Here is a 20,413-nt window from a genome sequence, read left to right as displayed (position 1 = left end):
AAAGGTTCCATTTGTAAAATCGAGGCATGATCCCAATGCACAAATAAAGAGTTCGTAATTGTAACGAAAAATTCAAACCTAACCTTAATAAATCTAATGATACATGAAATTTCACTCTAAAAATCTTTTATATTAACATTTTTGTTCTTAAAAATTTTGTTACTTTTTTCGACTTTGTTAATTCTTACATGACTCTCGTTCATTCCATTTTGCGATTTTTTTCTTGACAAATATAAAATATATATTTTAGAGGCGAAAGACTTTTTTATTAATTTTTTTTCTTCTTCCTTGCCATTTCATTTTTTTTCATAATGAACTAAAATTACGAAAAAAATTCCTGAATGAGATTTTTTTTCAAAATTTATTTTTTTATTATATTTTTTTTTATCATAACTCGAATAAAGAAATGACGAAATAGAAATTTTTTTAAGTTCAATAACTTCGATAATTTCTCAAATTCATTTAAAAGCCGATGTAAATTTGAATATCTTGTTAGTTTTAATCCAAACGTTCCACATTGAAGTCATCATGAAGCAATATTTTGTGTCAATACTCTTAATTTTCGTTGTAGTTTTGATGTTGCATCCAGAAATCAACGCCAAACCAACGAAAGAAGAAAAAGAAAATTGTCCCGCAGGATATCATTTCATAAGAGGGCAGTGTCGAAAAATTAAGAAACCCGTGCATGTTTTTCCGGAGAAAGATTCGTCTGAAGAATTTGGAGAATCTGGAGAAGAAAAACCTGAAGAGTCAGAAAATCCTGAAGAGTCTACTTCTACAGAGTCACCAACAGCGGGCATATCAACTCCTTTTGAAATTCCTCCTTCTCTGGTTGGGTTTACAATCTTTTGTGAAAAATGTGAAATAAGTGTTGTAAGGAAGTTAAAATTTATAGCTGATATCTTGAAGAGACATAGAATTTAAAATGAAAGAAATTTGACAAGAAATAAATAAAAAAAATATTTTTTTTTTAACAAAATTGTTTCAAATTATAAAAATACCTTAAAAAATTTGTATAAAAATATAAATTTCGAGAGTATTATTAAAATTTCATAAAAATCTAAAAAAAATCAATAAATTTAAGTTTTTTCATTTTTTTTTAAATTTTAACCGAAATCCAACTCGAATAAAAAAAGCAAGACAACTTTGACATTTTATCAAATTTACATGAAACCGACTTAAATTTCTTATATCTTGTCAGTTTTAATTCAAAGCTGCAACATCACAGTCAACATGCAGCAATATTTTTTGCCAATATTCTTGATTCTCGTTTTTGTTTTGACGCTTCATCCTGAAATCAACGCAAAAAAACGAGTTCTAAAGAAAGAAAACGATAAAGATTCACAAGTTAAATCTGAAGATTTTGAAGACTCAGAAGAATTAGAAACTTTTGAAGAATCTGAAGAAATATTTGATCCTGTTTGTGCTATATGTTATAAATTCATCACAAAGTCCAAAGACCGAAAAACGGGTCATTGTCGAAAAGTTGCAAATTACAAAAAATGCATTAAAAACGAAAGAAAACTGATCAACTCTGTTCAATTAAGTTCAACTATTTCTCGAATTCACCAAAAAAACGACTTTAATTGGGACACGTTGTTACAATCAAGCCACTTCCAAATCATCATAAAGGAATATTTTTTGCCAATATTTACGATTTTCAGTGTTCTTACGATCCTAAAACGACAAATTAATCCAATCATATCAAAATTGAAAACATTTTTTTGAAAAAAATATAAAAATAGTGAGAAAAAAATAAATGAAAAAAATAATTTCTATTCAAATGTTGTAAATAACTCTTAAAGAATTTTTGTGACAAAAGCAAAGTTGAATTTTATTGCCTTCAGAAATATTCATTTTATGCAAATTTTTATGATCATTTATTTTATTATTTTATTTTTTATTATTATTATTATTATTATTATTATAATAAATACCGTAATGTTAAAAATTCAAATATTTTACGTAAAACTTTTCATAAAAATTATTTACCTTTATATACCTATTATATAGGTACCTAGTAGATAATTTTTATGAAAAATTTTACGTAAAATATTTGAATTTTTAGCATTAATAATTAAGGATAATTTTTCGAAATTATTTTTTTTTAATAAAGAATATTTTTCGTCACCCTTAATAAAATTCTTCATAACCTTCAATAAAAATAATTACAATTATTACGATTGCAGAATTAAATATCCTTTTAATTGATTGACTCGTCACAAAAAGTCAAGGAAAGTAATTAAAGACTTTCACTATGGACAGGCGCGTCACATCAAAAGATGATGAAAATTCGTTTTTCTTTGAAAAAAAATTATTAAATATTTTTAAAAAATAAATATCTAAATAAAAATTTTAAATTTTTTTAAAATTAAAAAAAAATCAATTAAATATTTTTAAAAATATTTTTAGTTTTTTAATTATTTATTAATTGTTTAATAATTTATTTATTTTATCATTTTTTTTTTTATTAAATTGTTTATTTAATTTATTTTTTTAAAATAAAATTAATATTTTAATTTTAATTTAAAAAAAATAATTAATTAAAAAAATAATTAAAAAAAATAATTCAAAATATTTAATTTTTATAAAAATTAAAATTAATGTTTTAATTTTTTATTAATTAAAAAAATAAAAATTAAATAATTAATTAAAATTAAAAAATTATAAAAAAATAATTATTTTAAAATATTCAATAAAAAAAATAAATAAATTAAAAAAATCAGAATATTGAAATAAATTCATCCTGAAAAATTCTTTTAACCCTAAAAAAATTCCCTTTAACTCCATCTCTGAAGCCGGAAACCTTTTAAGTGATTAAACAACAAGTTGTAATAATTCTTCTATTAATAAAATGTCGTCTCTTCTTGTAATAAAACACGAATTACTTCCCCTTTTCCCCTCGTCACTTTTCGAAATGCGAGACATTTTTCCCGTCAATCGTCTCCAATATCCTGACCGAAACACGCTCATTTGTCATAAATTACTACAGGCGCAACACTTCCAACCATCAGGTATCACCTCAAAAATTAATAAAAATAAATTTGACGACCCTCTTAATTGTCATTTGTGACGCGCGCCACGAAAGGGTGCAAAATTTTCCGGTATTTAAATAGTTTGGCATTCATTGCTGCTCCGTTCAGTCCATTTTGAGCTTTTATCGTGGCAGTTCCTAAAAGAAAAAATAAAAAAATTAATAAAAAATGTACGGAATGTTATTGGAAAGTGTTCAGCATTTCGTTCAACTCGAATACGGCGAAGATGTGTGGAAAGAAGCGATGGCAGCGAACGATTGCAAGATCACCGTCTTCAATACGCATCAAGTTTATCCGGATAATTTGATGCCGGACCTCGCAATTGCTCTTTCAGCGATCACCGGCAAGTCCTACGATTATTTTATGCAATTTTTCGGACGGTGTTTCGTGCGGTTTTTCAGTAATTTGGGTTATGATGAGCTAATTAAGGCTACCGGAAGATATTTTTGTGACTTTTTAACCTCTGTGGACAACATTCATCTCCAAATGCGCTTCACATATCGCAAAATGAAGTCTCCGAGCATGCAGCTGACGAGCGTTGACGAAAACGGAGCCATTTTGATCTACAGAAGTAGTCGTTCGGGCTTTTCCAAGTACCTCATGGGACAATTGTATGAAATTGCCAAGACCATTTACAACTTGAACCTGAAAATAGAAGTGCTTGAGAGTGAAAATGACGTTCCTTGCGGCAAAAACGACACAAATACCTCAAATACGCCCGTGAATTCCGACACGAAACAAGTTGTCATCAAATATCGGCTGGATTTCGACAACAAAGAGTACATGGAGAAGCACGTTCATGTCACGGCGCATCCCTCACAGCTCGAACTCAAGGAAATTTCCACGGATTTGCTGCTGAAACTTTTTCCGTTCTCATTTTTGTTGGATAATCAGATGAAAGTTTGTGGCGCCGGCGAGAAAATTGTCGAAGCATGGAGTATCAACAATGATCGCGATGCACGAGAAATGATGGGAGTCACTTTAACAGATTATTTTCGCATCCGAAGACCAATTGGGATAAATTTTGATTGGGAAACCGTGTTGCAACTCACGACAGTCCTTTTTGAGATCCAATTGTTGCGATTGGCGCCCGGATGTAGTCAAAATCTGAAAAGTACGGATTCAGAACCGAATTTTGGGGAGTGTGGCATGCCGAGACGCAATCGGAGAGGATCGCAGGGGTTGAGAACGATTTTGTTGAAAGGCGAGATGAAGTATTTGAAGGATATTGACGCGTTGATTTTTCTTTGTAGTCCATTGTGAGTAGATTTTTTCCTGAAAATTAAAATGTTAATGATTTTTTTTTCGTAGAATCAATAATATTGAGGAATTAGCGGAGATTGGATTGTATTTGAATGACTTGAACGATCATGGATTGAGTCGAGAAATGGTTTTTTCCGGATTTAGTCATTATTCACGGTTTGTATTTTCTCAATTTTTAATTTTTTTACGCATTTTGATAAAAAATTACATTTTTCGATTAAAATTTTCAAAATGTGCATTGGGTCAAAAATTTTAAATTTGCACAAGGACTAAAATTTGAAATGTGTATTGAGTCAAATGGATAAAAAATTATCAAATTTATCATTTTTCATTTTATTCAAAATGCCAAAAAATTGACTAAAAAATTTTTTATCAGAGGGTGCTCTAAAATAAAAATTTGTCAGAGGGCTCTAATTTATCATTTTTAATCGTTTTATAACTCAAAACTGCCAAAAAATTGAAACTGAAAAAAATTTTTTTCTTTGACACAGTTTTGTTTTAAAAACTAAATCAAGAGCAAAAAAACTGTGTCAAAAACTGTGTCAAAGCAATTTTTGTCAAATCTTGCTCCAAATGGATAAAAATTTGTCAGAGGGCTCTAATTTATCATTTTTAATCGTTTTATAACTCAAAACTGCCAAAAAATTGAAACTGAAAAAAATTTTTTTCTTTGACACAGTTTTGTTTTGAAAACTAAATCAAGAGCAAAAAAACTGTGTCAAAAACTGTGTCAAAGCAATTTTTGTCAAATCTTGCTCCAAATGGATAAAAATTTGTCAGAGGGCTCTAATTTATCATTTTTAATCGTTTTATAACTCAAAACTGCTAAAAAATTGAAACTGAAAAATTTTTTTTTCTTTGACACAGTTTTTTGTTTTGAAAACTAAATCAAGAGCAAAAAAACTGTGTCAAAAACTGTGTCAAAGCAATTTTTGTCAAATCTTGCTCCAAATGGATAAAAATTTGTCAGAGGGCTCTAATTTATCATTTTTAATCGTTTTATAACTCAAAACTGCCAAAAAATTGAAACTGAAAAAAATTTTTTTCTTTGACACAGTTTTGTTTTGAAAACTAAATCAAGAGCAAAAAAACTGTGTCAAAAACTGTGTCAAAGCAATTTTTGTCAAATCTTGCTCCAAATGGATAAAAATTTGTCAGAGGGCTCTAATTTATCATTTTTAATCGTTTTATAACTCAAAACTGCCAAAAAATTGAAACTGAAAAAAATTTTTTTCTTTGACACAGTTTTGTTTTGAAAACTAAATCAAGAGCAAAAAAACTGTGTCAAAAACTGTGTCAAAGCAATTTTTGTCAAATCTTGCTCCAAATGGATAAAAATTTGTCAGAGGGCTCTAATTTATCATTTTTAATCGTTTTATAACTCAAAACTGCCAAAAAATTGAAACTGAAAAAAATTTTTTTCTTTGACACAGTTTTGTTTTGAAAACTAAATCAAGAGCAAAAAAACTGTGTCAAAAACTGTGTCAAAGCAATTTTTGTCAAATCTTGCTCCAAATGGATAAAAATTTGTCAGAGGGCTCTAATTTATCATTTTTAATCGTTTTATAACTCAAAACTGCCAAAAAATTGAAACTGAAAAAAATTTTTTTCTTTGACACAGTTTTGTTTTGAAAACTAAATCAAGAGCAAAAAAACTGTGTCAAAAACTGTGTCAAAGCAATTTTTGTCAAATCTTGCTCCAAATGGATAAAAATTTGTCAGAGGGCTCTAATTTATCATTTTTAATCGTTTTATAACTCAAAACTGCCAAAAAATTGAAACTGAAAAAAATTTTTTTCTTTGACACAGTTTTGTTTTGAAAACTAAATCAAGAGCAAAAAAACTGTGTCAAAAACTGTGTCAAAGCAATTTTTGTCAAATCTTGCTCCAAATGGATAAAAATTTGTCAGAGGGCTCTAATTTATCATTTTTAATCGTTTTATAACTCAAAACTGCCAAAAAATTGAAACTGAAAAAAATTTTTTTCTTTGACACAGTTTTGTTTTGAAAACTAAATCAAGAGCAAAAAAACTGTGTCAAAAACTGTGTCAAAGCAATTTTTGTCAAATCTTGCTCCAAATGGATAAAAATTTGTCAGAGGGCTCTAATTTATCATTTTTAATCGTTTTATAACTCAAAACTGCCAAAAAATTGAAACTGAAAAAAATTTTTTTCTTTGACACAGTTTTGTTTTGAAAACTAAATCAAGAGCAAAAAAACTGTGTCAAAAACTGTGTCAAAGCAATTTTTGTCAAATCTTGCTCCAAATGGATAAAAATTTGTCAGAGGGCTCTAATTTATCATTTTTAATCGTTTTATAACTCAAAACTGCCAAAAAATTGAAACTGAAAAAAATTTTTTTCTTTGACATAGTAAAACTAAATCAAGAGCAAAAAAACTGTGTCAAAAACTGTGTCAAAGAGCAAAAAAACTGTGTCAAAAATTGTGTCAAAGCAATTTTTGTCAAATTTTGCTCCAAATGGATAAAAATTTGTCAGAGGGCTCTAATTTATCATTTTTAATCGTTTTATAACTCAAAACTGCCAAAAAATTGAAACTGAAAAAAATTTTTTTCTTTGACACAGTTTTGTTTTGAAAACTAAATCAAGAGCAAAAAAACTGTGTCAAAAACTGTGTCAAAGCAATTTTTGTCAAATCTTGCTCCAAATGGATAAAAATTTGTCAGAGGGCTCTAATTTATCATTTTTAATCGTTTTATAACTCAAAACTGCCAAAAAATTGAAACTGAAAAAAATTTTTTTCTTTGACACAGTTTTGTTTTGAAAACTAAATCAAGAGCAAAAAAACTGTGTCAAAAACTGTGTCAAAGCAATTTTTGTCAAATTTTGCTCCAAATGGATAAAAATTTGTCAGAGGGCTCTAATTTATCATTTTTAATCGTTTTATAACTCAAAACTGCCAAAAAATTGAAACTGAAAAAAATTTTTTTCTTTGACACAGTTTTGTTTTAAAAACTAAATCAAGAGCAAAAAAACTGTGTCAAAAACTGTGTCAGTTTTTTTTTGCTTAAAAGTGAAAAAATTTTTTTTTTATTTATTTAAAAATGGAGATTTTGATCGACCCAATATGAAATCATCTTTAGAATGAATATTTATTCAATTTTAGGCTTAAAACTGGTCAAAAAATGACATGTAAAAAAATCAGCGTTTTTACTTCCAAACGCTGATTTTTTTGTTTCGTCAAATATCGACCCAATATGAACAAAAATCATCTTAGAATGAATATTTATTCAATTTTAGGCTTAAAACTGATCAAAAAATGACATGTAAAAAAATCAGCGTTTTTACTTCCAAACGCTGATTTTTTTGTTTCATCAAATATCGACCCAATATGAACAAAAATCATCTTTAGAATGAATATTTATTCAATTTTAGGCTTAAAACTGGTCAAAAAATGACATGTAAAAAAATCAGCGTTTTTACTTCCAAACGCTGATTTTTTTGTTTCGTCAAATATCGACCCAATATGAACAGAAATCATCTTTAGAATGAATATTTATTCAATTTTAGGCTTAAAAGTGATCAAAAAATGACATGTAAAAAAATCAGCGTTTTTACTTCCAAACGCTGATTTTTTTGTTTCGTCAAATATCGACCCAACATGAACAGAAATCATCTTTAGAATGAATATTTATTCAATTTTAGGCTTAAAACTGGTCAAAAAATGACATGTAAAAAAATCAGCGTTTTTACTTCCAAACGCTGATTTTTTTGTTTCGTCAAATATCGACCCAATATGAACAAAAATCATCTTTAGAATGAATATTTATTCAATTTTAGGCTTAAAAGTGTCAAAAAATGACTTGTAAAAAAATCAGCGTTTGAACTTCCAAACGCTGATTTTTTTGTTTCGTCAAATATCGACCCAATATGAACAGAAATCATCTTTAGAATGAATATTTATTCAATTTTAGGCTTAAAAGTGATCAAAAAATGACTTGCAAAAAAAATCAGAGTTTGAACCTCCAAACGCTGATTTTTTTGTTTCGTCAAATATCGACCCAATATGAACAGAAATGAACTTTAGAATGAATATTTATTCAATTTTAGGCTTAAAACTAAATCAAAAAAAAACTGTTTCCAAACGCTGATTTTTTTGTTTCGTCAAATATCGACCCAATATGAACAGAAAATCTTTAGAATGAATATTTATTCAATTTTAGGCTTAAAAGTGATCAAAAAATGACTTGCAAAAAAAATCAGAGTTTGAACCTCCAAACGCTGATTTTTTTGTTTCGTCAAATATCGACCCAATATGAACAGAAATGAACTTTAGAATGAATATTTATTCAATTTTAGCTTTGAAATCCATCGAAAGTTGATTAAAACTTGACTTGAAAAATTTCATGACCGTTTTTCTTCTTTTTCGAGGAGTACGAAAATTATGAAATATATGCATTTCAATGGAAAGTCTGTAGTTGATAAAAAGTTCGGAAAATTGAAATGAGGAGTATGAAATTGTAAAGTGAGGACAACAATAAAGATATGTATGTAATATCGAAATGCGGTATAGTATGTCGTTCTTTAGACGACTACTTTTTCTATTTTTTTCTTTGACACAGTTTTGTTTTGAAAACTAAATCAAGAGCAAAAAAACTGTGTCAAAAACTGTGTCAAAGCAATTTTTGTCAAATTTTGCTCCAAATGGATAAAAATTTGTCAGAGGGCTCTAATTTATCATTTTTAATCGTTTTATAACTCAAAACTGCCAAAAAGTTGAAACTGAAAAAATTTTTTTAATTTTCTCACATTTTCCTTCCAGTCTCGACCTCATGTGCGAACGCGAAGAACAACGCGCCGAAGAACTCGAAACATCCCTCAGTCTCGCCGACTCTTGGAAGAAGCAAGGAGACGACTTACTTTACTCCATGATTCCCAAAACCATCGCTGAACGGCTCCAAAATGGCACAGATCCCCTCGAAACGTGCCAAACTTTCGAAGAAGTCTCCATCGTGTTTGCTGAAATCGAAATTAAGCGTGCTGGGCGCAACGATACCGTCACGGGATACGCCATGAAAACCGTCAATGTCTTAAATAACGTCTTTACAGCATTCGACGAACTCATTCGCTCCCCAATTTCGTACAAAGTAGAGACCGTCGGGATGGTTTATATGGCAGTAAGTGGCGCTCCCGACATTAATTCGTTGCACGTGCAACACGCTGCTGACTTGGCGCTGAATATGCTGAAGAAAATTCATGATTTGGCGCTTGCGGATGTCTCGGTAAAGATTGGATTTCATTCGGGACCTGTCGTTGCGGGCATTGTGGGCTTAAAAGTGCCTCGTTATTGTCTTTTTGGCGATTCCGTGAATACAGCATCGCGCATGGAAAGCAGCGGCGCATCGAACCGAATTCAAGTTTCAGGTTATACTGCGGAAAAGTTGCGAAAATTGAACTATAAAGTCACTTATCGAGGAAAAGTCTCCGTCAAAGTGAGTTTTTTTAACCTCAAATCCTAAAAAAATAAATTTTTAATGGAATTTTTTGAAATTTTCAGGGAAAAGGTGAAATGGACACTTATTGGCTCGACGGAGGGCGCCAAAATTAAATTCAGCAACTCAGCAAATTTCATATGTGACTAAAAATAAATGTTTCTGTACCAAAAAATCAACGTTAATAATTTTTTAAATTTCCACGAATCTCATGGAAAATCCAATAACGCTCAAAATTGAATTCAAAAACGCATTGGAAAGCTTTAAGGAGAAAAATTTTCCAATTTGACACTTGTTGCTTCATTTCAACCACTTGTTGCTCACCTGTTGAATGCTTTTTACTCACTTGTTGCATTTGTTTACCTCGAAATTCGATCGTTTTCATGAAATTTCCATCGCATGCGCTTTGGCGCCAAAAAACTGCTCACAGCTGACATTCAGCTGATTTTCGCGCAAAAATCGATGAGCCAAAAATCAAGATGGCGTCCTTGAATTGATAAGAAAAGTTACGCCATCGTCTGAAAAAAATCATAAAAATTAATAAAAAATGAATTTTTCTCGGAAATTTTCGTCGCAAATCGTGACTAAAGTAATTTTCTATCGTTAAACACAAAAAATTGCAAAAATAAATAAAATGTTGGGCAGAAAATACTCAATTAGTAAAGGTACGTATGTGACTACACAAGCGAAAAAAATTTTCATTCGACTTTTTCAGTGGGAAATTCCGAAATAGCGTACTATGGCCCCGAATTGGAGATTAATATCGACTCGCAAACCGTGCAGTTTTGTAATAAAGTGAGTTTTTTCAATTTTTTTTCTAAAAAAATTCTCATCCGAAAATTTTTTTTAAATTTTTAGCTCTGGGTGCGTCGCTTATTACGTGGCTTCGCGCTCGTTTCTCTCTTCTCCGTGAGTCTCAACACGCCAAAAACCTTCGAAAAGGTCCCGTTTCTCGAATATTTCACGATAATTTGTGACGTCATCTGTGTCTTGGCCTTTACAGCAGAAATGTTGGCAAAAATGCACGCCCGTGGAATTTGTCGCGGCGAGAAGCCCTATTTCAAGGATCATTGGTGCCAATTTGATGCTTCCATGGTTTTCTTCCTCTGGATCTCCGTAATCCTGCAGGGACTGGAAATGTCTCATATTGTCAACAAATATTCGTATTATTCGGTAATCCGAGCTCCGAGACCGCTGATCATGATTCGCTTTTTGCGGGTTTTTCTGAAGTTTTCGATGCCCAAATCGAGGATTAATCAGATTTTTAAGCGTTCGAGTCAGCAAATTTACAATGTTACGCTATTTTTTCTGTTTTTCATGTCACTTTATGGCTTGTTGGGAGTGCAATTTTTCGGAGAATTGAAGAATCATTGCGTTCTGAATACGACAACGAAAGATACGTTGAGCATTAATTCACTGGCGATACCTGACACGTTCTGTTCGATGGATCCGGAAGCAGGATATGACTGCCCAGCTGGCATGAAATGCATGAAAATGGACTTTTTGAACTCTTATATCATCGGATTTCAAGGATTTGAGGATATTGCGACGAGTATCTTCACGGTTTATCAGGCGGCGTCGCAGGAAGGATGGGTTTTCATCATGTACCGAGCGATTGACTCACTTCCGGCATGGCGTTCGGCATTTTACTTCAGCACAATGATATTTTTCCTCGCCTGGTTGGTGAAAAATGTTTTCATCGCCGTCATTACGGAGACTTTTAACGAGATTCGGGTGCAATTTCAGCAAATGTGGGGCGTTCGAGGTCATATTCAGAACACCGCAGCATCGCAAGTGCTTTCGGGCGACGATACGGGATGGAAACTCGTCACAATCGATGAAAATAAGCATGGAGCGAGCATGGAAACGTGTCACGTGATACTCCGATCGCCGTATTTTCGCATGTTAGTGATGACAGTTATCTTGGCGAATGGAATTGTGACTGCCACGATGCATTTTAAGCATGACGGGCGTCCGCGGAAAGTTTTTTACGAGCGTTACTACTACATCGAAATGGGATTTACGATTTTGTTGGATCTGGAGACGGTTTTTAAGATTTACTGCTTGGGATGGAAAAGTTACTTTAAACATTCGATTCACAAATTTGAGCTGCTTTTGGCGATCGGGACGACAATTCACATCATTCCGGGCTTGTATTTGTCGGGCTTGACATATTTTCAGGTCCTGCGCGTTGTGCGATTGATAAAAGCGAGTCCCATGCTCGAAGGATTCGTTTACAAAATTTTCGGTCCCGGCAAGAAATTGGGTTCGCTGATCATCTTTACCATGTGCTTGCTGATTATCAGTTCGAGCGTTTCGATGCAACTTTTCTGTTTCTTGTGTGAATTCACAAAATTTGAAACCTTTCCTGAAGCCTTCATGAGTATGTTTCAAATTTTGACGCAAGAAGCATGGGTTGAGGTAATGGACGAAACGATGTTGCGCACAAGAAGGACTTTGACGCCGCTCGTTGCGATTTATTTCATTTTGTATCACTTGTTTGTGACACTGATTGTGTTGAGCTTGTTCGTTGCCGTTATCTTGGATAACTTGGAGTTGGATGAGGATATTAAGAAGTTGAAGCAGTTGAAATTTCGTGAACAAAGTGCGGAGATTAAGGAAACGTTGCCTTTTAGGCTGAGGATTTTTGAGAAATTTCCGGATTCGCCGCAGATGTGTATCTTGCATAAGATTCCGAGTGATTTTTCGTTGCCGAAGGTATGAATTTTTTATATTAATTTTAATTTATTAATTTTAATTTATTAATTTTAATTTATTAATTTTAATTTATTAATTTTAATTTATTAATTTTAATTTATTAATTTTAATTTATTAATTTTAATTTATTAATTTTAATTTATTAATTTTAATTTATTAATTTTAATTTATTAATTTTAATTTATTAATTTTAATTTATTAATTTTAATTTATTAATTTTAATTTATTAATTTTAATTTATTAATTTTAATTTATTAATTTTAATTTATTAATTTTAATTTATTAATTTTAATTTATTAATTTTAATTTATTAATTTTAATTTATTAATTTTAATTTATTAATTTTAATTTATTAATTTTAATTTATTAATTTTAATTTATTAATTTTAATTTATTAATTTTAATTTATTAATTTTAATTTATTAATTTTAATTTATTAATTTTAATTTATTAATTTTAATTTATTAATTTTAATTTATTAATTTTAATTTATTAATTTTAATTTATTAATTTTAATTTATTAATTTTAATTTATTAATTTTAATTTATTAATTTTAATTTATTAATTTTAATTTATTAATTTTAATTTATTAATTTTAATTTATTAATTTTAACTAATTAATTTTAATTTAATAATTTTTATTATTTAATTTTTATTTTAATTTTATTTTTATTTTTATTTTAATTTTAATTTTAATTTTAATTTTAATTTTATTTTTAATTTTAATTTTAATTTTAATTTTAATTTTAATTTTAATTTTAATTTTAATTTTAATTTTATTTTTAATTTTAAATTTTTTAATTTTAATTTATTTTAATTTAAATTTATTAATTTTAATTTTTAATTTTAATTTTAATTTTTAATTTTAATTTTAATTTTAATTTTAATTTTAATTTTTTAATTTTTTAATTTTAATTTTAATTTAAATTTTAATTTTAATTTTAATTTTAATTTTAATTTTAATTTTAATTTTAATTTTAATTTTAATTTTAATTTTAATTTTAATTTTAATTTTAATTTTAATTTTAAATTAATTAATTTTAGGTTCGCGAGTCCTTTATGAAGCATTTTGTCTTGGATACGGATCTCGATGACCCATTATATGCCGAAGGATACAAACGAGGATACAGCGAATGTTGGGAGACGAATGTCGTGTTTCGGAAACAAAAGCCCGTGCAAATTATGAATCGCACAGCGAAACTCCGTTCTGTCAGTACAAACCTGAGAAGACAGGCCATCATGCATATTATCAAGTAAGTGTCGTTCAAATTGATTGGTGTGCATAGATTAAATCCATTTGGATAAGTTCTAGTTTTTCTAGTGACTCTAACAACCAACGATTAATGCTTGGGGATTCTTCTATTATACCAACTAGTGGCGGAAACAAAGTCCTCAAATCGCAAAACACCTTGACGCATTCGAAATCGTGGCGGATCGATCAGAAAAAATTCAGTTCGCGGTCCATGCGACGCAGTGTGCGAAGCGGTTCGATCAAGTTGAAGCAAACGTACGAACATTTGATGGAAAATGGGGACATTGGAGTTACTTCTTCTCGAGTTACGTCATCAAGAGCGAGACCGCATGAGCTTGACATAAAATTATTGCAAGCGAAGCGACAGCAAGTGAGATTTTTTCAAACTTAAAAAATTTTTTTTTGACGTTTTTTGATGAAATTTTGACTTTTTTTAGGCCGAAATGCGGAGAAGTCAAAGAGAGGAAGACTTGAGAGAAAATCATCCTTTCTTCGACACTCCGTTGTTCGTAGTGCCACGTGAAAGTCGCTTCCGGAAGATTTGTCAAAAGCTCGTTCATGGTCGATATGATGCGCGTTTGAAGGATCCATTGACACTGAAAGAGAGGAAAGTCAAGTACAAGACTTTGCAGTAAGTTTTTTTTTATTTTTTTAAAATTACCTAAATCAAAATTTCAAAGAAAAAAACTAACACGTGATCCATTTAAATTTTTTTTAAAACCACGTGACTAATTTTTGAAAAAAATAAAAAAATTACGTGAAAAAAAAGACAAATTTGATGAAATTTTTTAACTTTGAGGTTAAATTTATCAAATAAATTTTTCGAAAACTTTTTAAAATAATTTTTTAATATTTTTTTCAAAAATTGGTCACGTGGTTTTATGAAAAATTTAAAATGCACGAGGTCACGTGATTTTTAAAAATTATTTTTTTTTTTCATAAATTTAATTTTTAATTTTTTTGTTTTTAATTTTTTTAATGTTTTGGATTTCATAGACCTTAAAATTATTAAAAATAGAAAAGTATCGATCATTTTATTTTTACAAAATTTCTTAAGATTTTGCACATTAAGAGAAAATTAAGAGAAAACGTATGAAAATTGATAATTTTTCACAAAAAATTTGCAAAATTTACAAAAAATGAAATTTTAATTTTCAAAAATTTAATTTATTATTTTTGGTCAAAAATTTATCAAAATTTTATTTAACATTTTCTCTCAATTTAAACCCCTTGACATTATTTTTTTTTTAAATTTCTCAAAAAATTAATTTTTTTTTTATTAACTTAAATTTCATAAATTTTTGAAAAAATTTCATTCTAATTCAAAAATTAAATTAATTTTTCAGCAACATTTTGGGCCTCGTCACTTACCTCGACTGGCTAATGATCTTCGTGACGACAATTTCCTGCATCTCCATGATGTTCGAAACGAGCGAATATCGCGTAATGGATCACGTGACGCTCCAAGTTGCCGAATACATTTTCGTGATTTTCATGTCGCTCGAGCTAACGTTAAAAATTCTCGCTGACGGCTTATTTTTCACGCCAAAAGCTTATATAAAGGACGTTGCTTCGGTTTTGGATGTCTTCATTTACATCGTGTCACTTACTTTCCTCTGTTGGATGCCAAAAAGTGTCCCCAGCAACTCTGGCGCCCAAGCTTTGATGATTTTACGATGCTTGAGACCTCTTCGGATCTTCACTTTGGTCCCGCACATGAGCAAAGTCGTCTACGAATTATGTCGCGGCTTCAAAGAAATCCTTCTCGTATCGACTTTGCTCATTTTGTTGATGTTTGTGTTCGCCAGTTACGGAGTTCAGCTCTACGGAGGTCGATTAGCGCGATGTAACGATCCAACAATCACGAAACGCGAAGATTGCGTGGGAGTTTTCATGCGTCGCGTATTTGTGACGAAGATGAAACTCGTTCCGGGCGAGAATGAATCGTATCCGGCGATGCTTGTGCCTCGTGTTTGGGCGAATCCACGAAGATTTAACTTTGACAACATCGGAGATGCAATGTTGGCACTGTTTGAGGTTCTTTCCTTCAAGGGATGGCTCGATGTGCGAGATATTTTGATAAAATCGCTTGGACCGGTGCAGGCCATTTACATTCACGTTTACATTTTCTTGGGTTGCATGATCGGATTGACGCTGTTTGTGGGTGTCGTTATTGCAAATTATTCGGAAAATAAGGGAACGGCATTGTTGACCGTCGATCAAAGACGTTGGTGCGATTTGAAGAAGAGATTGAAGATTGCACAGCCGTTGCATTTGCCGCCGAGACCCGATGGAAGGAAATTTAGAGCTTTTGTGTACGATATTACGCAAAATATTATTTTTAAGCGGTTTGTGGCGTTAGTTGTGTTAGCTAATAGTCTCTTGCTGTGTGTGACGGTAAGTTTTTCTCCTTAAATAAAATAATTTTAGTTAAAAAAATATTTTTTCATTAAAAAAATTAAAAAGAATATAAAATATTAATGAATTAAAAATTTAAATGAATAAAAATTAATATTTTAAAAATTACAATTAAAAAAATAATTAAAATAAAAATATGAATAATTAAAAAATATAAAATTTTAATTTAAATAATTTAAATTTAATTAAAAATAAAAAAAAAAAAAAAAAAATAAAAAAAATTAATAACAAAAGTAAAAAAAAAAATACCACTCCACAAATTTTGGGCTAAATATAAAAAATTATTTAAAAAAAAATTAAAAAAAATTATAAAAAAAAAATAAAAAAAATTATTTTACAAATTATAATTTTTTTTTTCAATATTAAAAAATTATTTTAAAAGATTTTAAAAATTAAAGCACTAAAATTAAAATTTAAAAAAAAAATATGAAAAATTTTTATACAATTTAAAAATATTTTTTTAAATGAAAAAATTAATTTTAATTAAAAAAATAAATATTGAATATATTGAAAGAAAATATTAATATTAAAAAGCAAAATTAATTTTAAAAATTAAAAAAAATGTTTGAAAAAATTAAACAAAATTTTTAAAATTATGAAAAAATATTTTTAAATTTTAAAAAAATTATTTAAATAAAAATTAATTAATTTTTTTAAATTTTCACTTACAGTGGATCAAAGATGACGTTCACACAGAACGCCTCGTACTCACAAGCGAATGCCTAACAACAGTTTTTGTCGTTGAAGTCGTCATGAAAAACATTGCCTTCACCCCGCGTGGCTATTGGCAATCACGCCGCAATCGCTACGATCTTCTCGTGACAGTTGGCGGCGTTGTTTGGATTTTCCTTCAAACCACATGGAAGGTAAGTCTCATTTTTTGACATTGTTCATGAAAATTTTTCAACAAACTGCTTTTTCAGAGCGACGTTTCCTACTTTTTCGGCTTCATGGTTGTAATTTTGCGCTTTTTCACGATAACCGGCAAACACACGACGCTGAAAATGTTGATGTTGACCGTTGGCGTCTCCGTTTGCAAATCTTTCTTCATTATTTTCGGCATGTTTTTGCTCGTGTTCTTCTATGCACTTGCGGGATCGATACTTTTTGGCACTGTCAAGTATGGCGAAGGCATCGGAAGACGTGCAAACTTTGGAACACCCATCAATGGAGTCGCAATGTTGTTTAGAATTGTCACGGGAGAAGATTGGAACAAAATTATGCACGATTGTATGATTCAACCGCCATATTGTACGCCAGGCCCGAATTATTGGGAAACGGATTGTGGCAATTTTACCGCGAGTTTGGTCTATTTTTGCACTTTTTACGTCATTATCACGTATATTGTGCTGAATTTACTTGTCGGTAATGATTTTTTTTTCGTGAAATTTGAAAATTTTTCAGATTTAATTGATTTTTGGTAAATTTCAGCTATTATCATGGAGAACTTTTCCCTGTTCTACTCCAATGAGGAAGATGCGTTGTTGTCATATGCGGATATTCGAAACTTCCAAAACACCTGGAATATTGTCGATAACCATCAGAGAGGCGTGATTCCCGTTAAACGAGTCAAATTTATCTTGAGACTCTTGAAAGGGCGCTTGGAATGTGATCCGCAGAAGGATAGATTGCTCTTCAAGTACATGTGCTATGAACTTGATAAGTTGCATAATGGCGAGGAAGTGACGTTCCATGACGTGATAAAGTAAGTTTTTGTATTTTCTGAAAAAAAGAATTTATGAGAGTTGAAATTTTGGCCTTTTATGAATCAAAAATTAAAATTTTATGCAATTTTTGACATTTTTTGAAAGAATTTAATTTTTTAACAAGAAAATTTTCTAAAATTTTGCTAAAATTTCAAGGAAAAAAATTAAAAATAATTTTAAAAAAATTTTCAGATAATTAAAATAATTTAAAATTATTTTTTTTATCACTAAAAAATTATTTTTAAAATATTTTTCTATATTTTTGGCAAAAATTTAAGAATTTTGTGTCAAAATAAATAAAATTTTAGAAAAAAAAATTTTTTTTTTTCACAAAAAATTCAATTTTTAATTTTTTTTTCTTTCATTTTAGAAAAACTTAAGAATTTCGTTTCAAAATAATTATAATTTTAGAACATTTTTTGAAAAATTGACAAAATTTTGCATAAAACTATTTTTTTTTGACAGAAATATGCTTTCATGTGGCCTAAATTATGCTTTCTCCTCTAAATTTACTGATTTTTTCGTTAAAAATTACATTTCTTACCTGAATTTCCTTTTCAGCATGTTGTCATACCGTTCCGTGGACATCAGAAAAGCCCTTCAACTTGAAGAATTGTTAGCTCGTGAGGAGTTCGAGTACATTATCGAAGAAGAAGTCGCTAAACAAACGATCCGAACATGGCTTGAAGGCTGTTTAAAGAAGATTCGAGCCAACAACGCAAGCGTAAGTCAAAAAATTAAAATTTTTCTAATTTTTCCATCAAAATTTCTCTTTCAGAAACAACAATCTCTCCTCGCGGGACTTCGTGCCACAAACGAATTTGTCGGAAAAATGCCCGAAAAGATCGAAGAAACCGAAAGCGTTGTCGAACCTCTCATCAAAGACCCGGCAAAAGCGAAAGGAAAGCCCCAAAGTGGCCCATTAAATCGTTCTGACTCCACAGGAAGCGGCAGAAACTTGTTAGCACCAACTTTGTCAGACCCGCAAGCGCGTCACGAAAAAGATCGCTTCCCGAACAAGAAAAAACCACCAAAGCATACAATCAACGCACAAAATGCCGTACCCAAACACGAAGTCAATCGGTTCGTGCTGCCAACGAATCATCAAAATAACTCAATTTACGAAGTTCACGATTGGTGGCAGGAACAAGTCACGTATGCCAATTCCTCTGACGAGGATGAATAAAAATTTCGCAGTATTATTAACGAATTAAACGAAAAAAAGTTAAAGAATGAAAGAAAATATTGAATGTTAACATTTTTAAAAAGTAATATTAGCGAATAATTGATGTTTTTAGACGAATTAAGACACATTTTAGCCAAAAAATGTTGATTTGATGTAAACAAACACAAAAAAAAATAAATAAAAAATGTTTTAGCAGAATTTTCTCGAGCTTTTAATTGTGCGTGGATAGATGTCGCTGCCTCTAGAAAAAATTCGAAAATCCATTGAATTATTCATCGTTTCGCTCTCTTTTGATTGTAATTCAAACGAACAAAAAAAAATATTTATTTTTGAGCATCAGTCGTGCGTTGATGTCGCCCGCGAATGGTCTAGATTTTACATTTCCTGTGAAAAATTTTCATTTTCAATAAAAAATTCAAACAAAAAATTGAAGATCAAGTGCTTCGCGAATGACATAACTCATAAAAAATTTAAATTTTCAAGTGAAAAACGTGACTTTTGAAACGTGCTGCGAATTCAAAGTGAAAGTTATAAACTAAAAACTTTAAATTTATTAAGTGAAAATTATTTTAAAAAAGTTTTTTTTATTTAAAATAAATTTAAAAAATAACCGGATGTCATATAAAAATTATTTTAAATTTTTTTTTTTATTATTTGAAAAATTTACATACAAAAATATGAATTTTTAAGTGAAATTAATAAAAAAAATATTTTTTTTTAAATCAAAAATTATTTTAAAAAATATAAAAAAAATAATTAAAAGTGTTGGAAGTACGAAAAATATTATTTTTTTATGAAAATTAATAATTTTGAACTAAAAATAAATAAAAAAAATCAAATAAAAAATTTTTTAAAAGAAATACTTAAAATTACTCGAACTATGAAAATTTAAATTTTTTAACCAAAGTATGTGAAAAATTATTTTTTTTTTAATTAAAAAAAATATATATATTTTTAAAAAAACTCAAAAGAGTTAAAAATGTGATTTTGGAGTGAAAATTATTAAAATTAATTTTTTTTTCTCTTAAAAATAAAAAAAAATAATTTTTTAAAAAATTTAAAATTATTCGAACTAAATACAAAAAATAAAACTTTTTAAGAAAAATTAGTGAAAAATTATTTTTTTTCATTAATTTTTTTTTTAAATCATTTAAAATACGCAAAAAATATTTGGAGTGAAATTTAACTAAAATTTATATTTTTTTGATTAAAAACAAATAAAAAATAAAATAAAATAATTTAAAAAAAAATATATAAAATATTTTGACTATGAAAAAAATTAAAATTTTTAAGAAAAATTAAAAAAAAATTATAAGTGTAAAAAAAATCGATTATTGAGTGAAAATTATTAAAATTAATATTTTTTATTTAAAAATAAAATT

At 29.1% G+C, this 20,413-nt stretch overlaps 2 protein-coding genes across 6 annotated transcripts; both read left to right on the top strand.

Annotated features, from left to right (window-relative positions):
• The first annotated feature begins 3,203 nt into the window (after positions 1-3,203).
• LOC134829017 (soluble guanylate cyclase 89Da-like) lies at positions 3,204-9,866 on the top strand. The gene is made up of 4 exons (XM_063842010.1): positions 3,204-4,294; positions 4,347-4,454; positions 9,081-9,750; positions 9,816-9,866. The coding sequence occupies exons 1-4, from the start codon at positions 3,204-3,206 to the stop codon at positions 9,864-9,866; spliced, it is 1,920 nt and encodes a 639-aa protein (XP_063698080.1).
• Positions 9,867-10,242: 376 nt separating this feature from the next.
• Positions 10,243-19,188, top strand: LOC134829530 (sodium leak channel NALCN). 5 transcript variants are annotated; one of them, XM_063842629.1, is made up of 12 exons: positions 10,243-10,415; positions 10,466-10,545; positions 10,609-12,468; positions 13,514-13,722; positions 13,845-14,091; positions 14,159-14,352; positions 15,068-16,118; positions 16,811-17,005; positions 17,063-17,504; positions 17,571-17,844; positions 18,407-18,569; positions 18,624-19,188. In XM_063842629.1, exons 1-12 carry the CDS (start codon positions 10,385-10,387, stop codon positions 19,029-19,031), a joined length of 5,154 nt encoding a protein of 1,717 aa, XP_063698699.1. In that variant the 5' UTR covers positions 10,243-10,384; the 3' UTR covers positions 19,032-19,188. The 5 variants fall into 5 exon arrangements, with proteins under 5 accessions (XP_063698699.1, XP_063698698.1, XP_063698697.1 ...); XM_063842628.1 differs by having other exon boundaries at positions 13,791-14,091; XM_063842627.1 differs by having other exon boundaries at positions 13,782-14,091.
• The last annotated feature ends 1,225 nt before the right edge of the window (positions 19,189-20,413 follow it).

This window comes from Culicoides brevitarsis, chromosome 2 (genome assembly GCF_036172545.1).
Source record: "Culicoides brevitarsis isolate CSIRO-B50_1 chromosome 2, AGI_CSIRO_Cbre_v1, whole genome shotgun sequence".
In the NCBI taxonomy this organism is placed as follows: domain Eukaryota; kingdom Metazoa; phylum Arthropoda; class Insecta; order Diptera; family Ceratopogonidae; genus Culicoides; species Culicoides brevitarsis.
Note: the sequence above shows the minus strand (reverse complement) of the source record. Positions and strands in the feature narration are given on the sequence as shown.

Coding starts and splice junctions, on each gene's coding strand:
- LOC134829017 (XM_063842010.1), top strand. CDS start 3,204: ATGTACGGAATGTTATTGGAAAGTGTTCAGCATTTCGTTCAACTCGAA. Junction 4,295..4,346: donor ATTTTTCTTTGTAGTCCATT/GTGAGTAGATTT, acceptor TTTTTTTCGTAG/AATCAATAATATTGAGGAAT. Junction 4,455..9,080: donor GGATTTAGTCATTATTCACG/GTTTGTATTTTC, acceptor TTTTCCTTCCAG/TCTCGACCTCATGTGCGAAC.
- LOC134829530 (XM_063842626.1), top strand. CDS start 10,385: ATGTTGGGCAGAAAATACTCAATTAGTAAAG. Junction 13,723..13,775: donor GCCATCATGCATATTATCAA/GTAAGTGTCGTT, acceptor CATTTGGATAAG/TTCTAGTTTTTCTAGTGACT. Junction 17,505..17,570: donor TGTGCTGAATTTACTTGTCG/GTAATGATTTTT, acceptor GGTAAATTTCAG/CTATTATCATGGAGAACTTT.